At 35.4% G+C, this 9,207-nt stretch overlaps 1 protein-coding gene across 11 annotated transcripts in view; it reads right to left on the reverse strand.

The window, feature by feature from the left end:
• LOC135849107 (zinc finger protein 37-like) overlaps window positions 1–7,850 on the reverse strand; it is a 58,462-nt gene extending 50,612 nt beyond the window's left edge. For 10 of the 11 annotated variants that reach the window (XM_065369346.1, XM_065369347.1, XM_065369351.1 and 7 more), the window contains exons 1-9: window positions 7,477–7,804; window positions 7,290–7,391; window positions 6,895–7,196; window positions 6,562–6,816; window positions 6,306–6,440; window positions 5,848–5,979; window positions 5,622–5,753; window positions 5,406–5,528; window positions 3,248–3,474 (exon numbers count right to left, since the gene is read on the reverse strand). In XM_065369346.1, the coding sequence (XP_065225418.1) occupies window positions 3,248–3,474; window positions 5,406–5,528; window positions 5,622–5,753; window positions 5,848–5,979; window positions 6,306–6,440; window positions 6,562–6,816; window positions 6,895–7,196; window positions 7,290–7,391; window positions 7,477–7,619 (1,551 nt within the window). In that variant the 5' untranslated portion in view covers window positions 7,620–7,804. The other variant, XM_065369344.1, reaches the window with a different exon arrangement.
• Window positions 7,851–9,207: the final 1,357 nt, after the last annotated feature.

The following is a 9,207-nucleotide window of genomic DNA, read 5'->3' on the forward strand; positions in this document are numbered from 1 at the left end:
AAACTTGCCAAGAAAAAAAACGTGGCCTTACTAACAAAATGGCGGCCATTTTGATTGACAGATCAGCGGAAATCGCAGAATTTGCTTTACAAAATAGGATTCGCTCGACATTTTTGGAACTGGCAAAGCTAGATCGGAAGAGCATGCTAAAATTTATCACCAACGAACATTTCAAATGCAAAATTGTGTATGCTTCGTTTTTTGGTGAATTTTTCACAGTTAAATTTGAGCTAAAAATGAGGGAAAAATCAAAATTTTACTAAATGGACGTATAGGTAGCTAGCTGATTTTCGACCCGCCAAATTGATTGGAAACCAGGAAGTGGTATCAAACAGTTTTCAGTAGTTTTGAAGCTCCCAGCAGATTTTTGAATCTTGGAAATTTTTTCAAGTTTTAAAAATGTACTGCAGTCTCCGAGAATTTTCAATAAGATCGCTGGATGCTCCAAAATGACCTAAAATTACCAACTTTCGACGCAACGGTGTGTTTAAGTTGGAGTGCAGCTTGAATTTCGTGTTTTCAACTTCATTTGATGAAATTCTGTGGAAATTTCAAATTACAAAAATCTACCTACTGCAGCCAAAAGTACTGCTCAACATGGTTTGGTTTGAAACGTGTTTCTTTTGATTTGATAGGTCGAAAATAGGGTACTGCGGTATCCCAAATTTCAGCTTTCTAGGTCCATATGTCAGGATTTTGAATTTTTTAAACTTATTTTTGGCTTAAATTTGGTTTTTAACAGAGCTGAAATCTCATCAAATGAAGTTGGAAAGCAGAAATTCATTCTGTATATAAGTGTATACTATGTAATTTCAATACTCTATGAAGTCGATTGCACGTTTTGGAAATTGGTGGAGCCTTCAGAAGATTTTCAATGCTCGAAATTTCCATAAAATTTCACCAAAAGAGCTGGAAATCCATAATTCATTCTTCACCTCAACTTCTTCATACACGTTTGAAAATGTGATCAATTACTGTTTCGCCTCCGTTTGGGTTAAGACAATGAAATTTAGTTTAGACCTGTACACCCTATTGTATCGCAGACGAAAACTACTGAAGCCTCCAGCAGCTTTTTTAATTTTCGAAATTTCCAAAAAATTTGCAGTTTCAATCCGTTTTGGAAGCTCAAGCGGCTCTCTAAAGGCTTCTGGTTTTTCAAAAAATTCCATAAAATCTGTCCGAATTAACTTCGTTACGTACTATGCAGAGTGACTTTCGACTTTCCAACTCCATTTGATGAGATTCTGTAGAAATTTCAAGCTTCAAAAATGTAGCGGTGGCTTCGAGAATTTTCAAAAAGTCGCTGGAGCCTCCAAAATGACTTAAAATCCACCTGCAGCCAATTTCATGGCGTATTGAAATTACAAGTAGTTTACAGAATAGATTTTGGATTTTTAACTTCGTTTGATGAAATTCTGTGGAAATTTCAAGTTTCAAAAATCTGCAGCAGGCTTCAGAACTGCTCAAAATGGTTGGAAACCGTTTTCTATCGATTTGGCAGGTCGGAAAGTGGACGTATTCCAAATTTCAGTTTTCAAGGTCAATTTGGTAAAATTTTGATTTTTCATTTTTTTCTCTCTATTTTTGGATTTAATTTCAAAAATTCACCAAAAATCAAAAAATACACTTTATCACTTGAAATTTTGTCTAGTTATGAATTTTTGCATGGTCCTTCGATCAAGTTCTGCGCAGTTCAAAAAATATTGTGGGCTTTGCGAAAATACAAAAAAATAGATCGACTACCTACAGAGTTGGGAGATTCTTTAATTAACTCTGATTTCATTTTGATAACTTCATTAATCGAAGGATTTTAAAAAAAACACCACTTTTCCCATATAAGTTGAAATACAAGTCGGATGTCAATAAGGAACTTAATTCGCGTCAATCTCTAAAAATAAACTGAATTTAAGACACACAGCATCACAAGCGTCAAGTCAAATTTTTTTCACATTAAAAAAAAATTAAATCTTTTACACATTTAAATAGGTAGGGGCTCTTATGGCGGAATTTGTTGCCACAATGGGCATTTGGGCACACCCAAAACAAGGTTACACCCTTGGGGTTGTTCTGGGGGCCGTGGATTGGTCCAATCAAAAATCTGACGTCATATTCGTATTCGGCGTCACCAAAAACATACTATTTAATGTGTCGCACGAAAGAACCCATATTTTGAACTTTTACCCCATTTGGGGAGGTGCTGGGGGCCGTGGATGGGACCCAATCAAAAATCTAACGTTATATTCGTGTTCAGCGTTACCAAAAACATACAATTCGATATATCACATGCCCCAGATTTTTTTTTGAAAGCTTTGCCCAAAATTAGGGGAGGGGGTGCTTCCCCACAATTAAAGAGATCCCATCACGAAACTCGAATATTTCAAAAAAGCATTAAAAGGTGCATCTATGGAAATTTTCTCCGAATTTTAAACGGTAGCTCCCACTTACAGCGTCATTTTTAAATTTGAACTTTCAAATTGGGAAAATTTCAAAATGCTTAAAAAGTTCAAAATTGAATACCCTATTAAACTGTGAAATCAGCTTTGATCAAAGTATCATAGTTTTGGAGGAATGCGCTGCTGAAGTTGAGTACCTCGAGACAATGTTAAAATAATGGAAGCCCTCCTACCCGCCCTTTGAGGGAGCTGGGACCAAACTGATTGCGGGTTTCTTACTTACTGAGTGGGTGGATATTGTGCGAATCGAAACACAGTGGTACCAATGTTTTACCAATTTCAAAAAATCGAGATGAGCAGCTACACAAAAACTTATCAAATTCAAAATTGTTTCGGTTTTCAGAAAATATTATAAAGCAACAATCGCCAAAAATTGGCGTCACCATAAAAGAAAAAAAATTTCAAAACACGAATTCATTCGAAAATACAAGATTTGTAAAATTTCCAATTCCAATCCCTCATTAGAACCATAAAAGTGGACTGGAATATTCAATGGAAATGGCTTATAGATTTATGCGGAATCTTGAATAATTACATAACCAAGCTATCTTTACACTTTTTTTGTAACTGGGCCAATCTTTTTTTAAAAAAAGGTTGGTAAGAGCTAGAGCGAAACAATCGTGGAAACGTCTCCTTTTCGAGGATTCATATCTTTCCTCCAGGAGCACCTCCAGAACTAAACATTTTTCCGAGCAAACTTTCAACTTCAAATACACGTCTTCACTAATTTTTATCGAAATCCTTACATTTTTTTTCACCATCTATACCCTAATGTAGTATATTGACGTACTAACCTTGTTTGAAACATTGCTGGAGTTTGGCGTTGGCTTTTCTACGCTTGGGAGATGTTTTTTCTGCTTTGCAGATCGAGGCATCGGACGGCGACCGGAGTTTTCTTGATTTTTTGAGCATCCTGCTCGCGCCTCTGCGTTATTACGACTCTCTAACGACTTTTCTGAGGAAGGAATGGTAGAATTTGGAGATTGACTATCTTCGTCAGAATATTCGGGTTCTGGAGGTGCTACAGAAAAATAAAAATTGGAATTAAAACGGAGGGTAGGTAACTAAATGGTAGGTACATCTTTGAAGAAATGAAGAAATAATTCATTTTACGTAGAAGTTTATTTACCTCTCAATTTAAAAATACTTGCATTCTTATACTCAAAAGGGAACCTCTTGAGGTGTCCGACTCCGATTTGAATGGGACCGCGATTTTTGGAAAGAGTATGTTCTAAAACCCCCAAATCCAAATTTTCAGCTGCCCAAGTTCATTTTTCGATTTTTGGCGAATTTTTGAAAATCCAAAATTGACTACTTTGGTATTTTATGATTTTTTAAAAAAAAAGTACGTACTTGATCAGTGAAAATGTTCCAAATAAGTCCTAAAACTGATATTACCCCCCCCCCCTCAATCAAAATTTCGCCATTTCCAGCCATTCTGGAGCCTCCAGCGCGATTTTTAAATTTCTCCAGAATTTTTAATTTGCTCCAGAAAGCGAGAATATGAAGTTGGGCAGCTAAAAATCGAGTTGTGTGTTATACTCGACCTGTTTAACGAATTTATCCACACTTGAGCCGATTCTGGTGAGGACACCTCAAGAGTGGTTTTTTGACCGGCTTTTTTTCAAAATAAAAATATTCAAAAATCCAAAATTCCTCGTTTGTGAGAAAATTTTTGAAATTTGCGCGAATCGCTATATTTTGTCATTAATTAAGCACACGAGAGCGAATTTCGCCATTTCCAGCCTCCTTGGGCCTCCCTTTTATTTTTGGATATTTTTATTATGAAAAAAGCTGGTCAAAAACCCACTCTTGAAATGTCCCCTCCAGAATCGGCTCAAATGTGAATAAATTCGTTAAATAGGTCGAGTATAACACACAACTCGATTTTTAGCCCAGCTTCATATTTACGCCTTCCGGAGCAAATTGAAAATTCTGGAGAAATTGAAAAATCGCGCTGGAGCCTCCAGAATATCTGAAAATGGCGAAATTTGCCCTCGTAGGGTTAGTTCATGACAAAATACTGCAATTCGCGCAAAATTCGAAAATTTTCTCGCAAACGGAAAATTTATAATTGATTTTTGAATATTTTTATTTTGAAAAAAAGTGGTCAAAAAATCACTCTTGAGGTGTCCGCTCCAGAATCGGCTCAAATATGGATAAATTCGTTTAACAGGTCGAGTATAACACACAACTCGATTTTTAGCTGCCCAACTTCATATTGACGCCTTCTGGAGAAATTGAAAAATCGCGCTGGAGCCTCCAGAATAGCTGGAAATGGCGAAATTCGCCCTCGTGGGGTTAGTTCATGACAAAATACAGCGATTCGCGCAAATTTCAAAAATTTTCTCGGAAGCGGTAAAATTTTGATTTCTTTGGATTTCTTATTATGAAAAAAGCTGGTCATAAAAAACCACTCTTGAGGTGTCCGCTCCAGAATCGACTCAAATGTGGATAAATTCGTTAAATAGGTCGAGTATAACACACAACTCGATTTTTAGCTGCCCAACTTCATATTCTCGCTTTCTGGATCAAATTGAAAATTCTGGAGAAATTGAAAAATAGTGCTGGAGGCTCCAGAATGGCTGGAAATGACGAAATTTGGATTTGGGGATTAATATCAGTTTTAGGACTTATGTTGAACATTTTTACTGATCAAGTACGTACTTTTTTTAAAAAAGCATAAATCACCAAAATGGTCAATTTTGGATTTTCAAAAATTCGCCAAAAATCGAAAAATGAACTTGGGCAGCTGAAAATTTGTATTTGGGGGTTTTAGAACATTCTCTTTCCAAAAATCGCGGTCCCGTTCAAATCGGAGGCGGACACCTCAAGAGGTTCCCTTGTCAGTAGGTGAGTAGTCAAATTCAAAAAATAAAAAAGGCACCGAAAAATTAAATTAAAAAAAAAAATGAAATCACATCGATGTAGGTACTCTTACTTCACACTCACCTTCTTCGAAATGTTGCTCAAGTGGATCATCTGTACTGCAACGTCTGCTATTCGAATCTTCAAACGTAGTCAAAGGGTAGCGATTATTTTCAGTTACAATTCTGGAAGTATCTGCGTTCACAACTGAAAAAAAAATACATGTATAAGGCCAACAGCGTGTTTCTTCTCATGACAGCCACCATAATGATTCTAAAATACGTATGATTTCTTACTCACCTCTTACGGGAACTTGTTTTCGGTTCACCTTTGCATTATGAAGAGGGTCGGTAGATCTTTCTCGGGGAGAAACAGTCGAATTCACAGAGTGATTATCTTCGGCAATCTTTTCGGTAGCTTCATCGAGCATAACTGAAAATCCAGAAACACTTTTAGTTGGCAATTTTGCTTTAAAATATCCCTTAGGATGAACCCACATTTTCCACAAACTAACGTAATTACTAACCTTCTTCGGTAAATAGTTCTGATTGTACTTCTACCATTTGAGGATCGTCGATCGATATAGCAACGGAAGCCACACTGGTATCTGTAGAGTAACCATCTTCGGTAACATGCTCGGCAGATCCTACGACCGCATCTGAAAAACATAGTTCACAGTTGTTTATTTCACCAATACAAGGAAGTATATTTACTGGGTCTTATTTTCCCAGTCATTTAAAAATGATTGAATTTAATAGCAAATTAGCTATCTGTTTTCTCTCTTGATTTTCCAACAATTATTTTTCATGTAAAAATAAAATAAAAAAAAGGAAAAACTTCAGCATTATTAGATTATGTTGAACACTACAAAAGTTGAATGAACACGAATGCACCCCATAAATTGATAGTTTTTCGAACAAAACTTATTGTAATTGTAAGTAGTGATGAATGTTTTGAACTATGTAATACTAAATATCTACTGGCCTTTTACAGAACGTTGATCAGTTCGTGCCTCCGTATTACAAAGATTGTGACTCGATTTATCTGAGGAAGCGTTAATCGATGAAGTCGAGTTCTGAATATCTCTCGCAACATTTCCGGCAGTATTTGTTCGTGTACCTGAAAAATGAACAAAGAAACAGAAAATGAAGTAAAAATAATCGAATATTTTTTCCCCTGAATATAACGAGACATTTTAAAGAAAAATATATGCAATAAGAACTACGTCGATGGTACTAACCTAAACACTCTTCAACCTGTTGCTTGATTTTACTTTCAATGTTAGCTACAGTATCTTCGAGATGAGAACATCGTATTTTCAATCTGAAAATTTCTGATCGTAAATTTTTCTCTAATAGGTGACACTTTTCGTGTTTCAAGTTTTTCTCCGGTGTCAATTTCGCTGTCTTTGAAGGAATGGTGTCCTGATTATTCGTAATATCTTTAAAATTCTCGCACAATCGTTTATTAGGAGCACCTGCGGTGGTAGTGTTTTCTAAACCAAAACCAAAATTATCAAATTATATCGTGGTTATCGAAGACGACGAGTATGATAATAAATAATGTATTTTACTTTCAAAGTCCGAGCTGCAGATTGTATTTTGCGATGAGTTTAAATTCAACTTTGGCATTGAAAAACTAATTACATCTGTACCGAATTGAAAGCTCTGACTAATCGAAGACGTGAAGTTGTGTTTGAGTTTTGGTCGTAAAGTTGGAACACTTGTCGGCATCAATACTCTACATTGCATCGAGATTTGGTAGTCTTCGGGTTTAAAATGTCCATCACAAAGGCGAAAATGTGGTTTTATTCTATCTAAATTTATATCACAAAACTTCGCCCACTGCTGTCGAATATCAGCATTGATCGGGAAACTAGAATTTAAAAATTCAAGCTAATTAGAATGAGAAATCAATAGTTACATGTGCACTGTACATACATGGGTATGCAAATTACTGTTTACTTACCTAAAAAATTCGTACGCTGAGACATGTCCACATGCGACGCATACGTCTTCATTTTTTGTAAATTGCTCATCAGTTTCAGCTTGAATTTCGTAAGGCTCATCGCTATTAAAATAAAAGATGTATTGTTTCAACTACAAATTAGAAAAAGATGTTGAAAGGCGATAGTTTTTTCAACGAGTTGACTTACTTTTCTTCAGCAGACGGATAAGCATCATTTTCGATCTTGAACGACATGTTATTATTGAACTGATTTGAGGTAACTTGATCACTGGAAGTTACATGCACGCTCTGCTCGAATATCTCTCCAAAAAAACTACCAGATAAATCCATATTGTTCACACGTGCGTCAATAAAATTATTTAAGGGGTGTTCATCTTAAACATCTGTTCTTGTGAGGAAACTTTTTTCAAATTACACTACACCATTCATCGGATTATTCGTTTAAAAAGTACCTGTTGCATGATGAAAAATACAGAAATTTGAAGTAAGCCGGGTTAGGTTATCAACAAATTTATCATTACCAATAAATTTTGTTTGTTTTCATCTCACATGAAATGCAAGTGCGCGTGCGTTCTGCGCGTGAAAGTATGTTGGCAACATTGCAATCGATGTGGTATGGTTACGGTTACAGTTACGGATTTCTACAAGATAAAAATTTTCTAAAAATGTGAAAACATGAACTGAGAAAAAAAATTTTAATTAATAAAAACATTAAAAACCCACTGAAATATTTAGCAGAGATGGGGCGATTCGAATCGCGGATTAATTTTGAATCGGATTCAAAATAAAAATGAATCTTGAAAATTGAATCCGATTCGCATGCGTAACTGAATTGCAAGGTCGCGATTCAATTTTTTGTGATTCAACCATTTTTCTGATTTTTCCAATTTTTTTCTCTTTGAGGAGTATTTTTGTACTTTTTGTGATGCAAAATGTCTTACCTAAAAATTGAAAACACAAATTTTTGGCCACATTACAGCAGAAAGTTGACTGCATGCACCATGCAGGTAGATTTCAAGTCGTTTTGGGGCCCCCAGCGACATTTTTGAAATTGCTGGAGCCTCCTCATTTCAGGTCAGCAGCAAGTAAAGCAAAAATACTGAAAAATAGCAACATTGAATCGCGAATCGCAATTTTTGAATCGCGAGTTCATTGAATCCGATTCAGAAATTCTGAATCGGATTCTTTTGAAAACTGAATCGCTGATTTTGAAACGGATTCAATTTTTTGGGCGAATCGCGCCGTTTGAATCCGATTCATTTTTTTTGTGAATCACCCCATCTCTGATATTTAGAACGAAAAAAAAACGTGAGAACTTGAAATAAATTGAAAATATTACGCTTTCACTTCACCTTCTACCAGGGGTGCTAACCTTAATTATTTTTATTAAGGTTACGGTTTCACTCCAATTTTTTCGTTGACATTTTTCGGTTTTTGTTTCGGTTTTGGTTTTAAAATTCAAAATTTCAATTTTGGTTTGGGTTTCGGTTTTATTTACAAAAATTTCGGTTTTGGTTTCAGTTTTCGGTTTTTTTCGGTTTACGTATTTTTTAAAAATTTCTTCAAAATTTCTCAATCTCAAAACACAAAGTGATTTAACAACCCAAAAAGCAACAAGTCAACAACAACAACCAAGGACCCAATTTGATAGGTTCATTAAATTTATCAATTTCCCCGGATTTCGTCGATTTCGAGTCTCAAAAGTCGAAAATGTGAAAAAATCCCCCCCAAAAAATTGAAAAAACTGAAAAAACCCAAACCGAAAACCGAAAAAAACCGAAATAAATTATATCGGTTTAGGTTTCGGTTTCACTCACTCTGCTTCATTATTATTGTTATGGTTTTTTAGGGGTTTTAAAAAACTTATGTAATTTCGGTTTTTGTTTTCAGTTTGGGTTTGAAAATGGCTAAAATTAGG

Source organism: Planococcus citri, chromosome 5 (assembly GCF_950023065.1).
Source record: "Planococcus citri chromosome 5, ihPlaCitr1.1, whole genome shotgun sequence".
Classification (NCBI taxonomy): Eukaryota; Metazoa; Arthropoda; class Insecta; order Hemiptera; family Pseudococcidae; genus Planococcus; species Planococcus citri.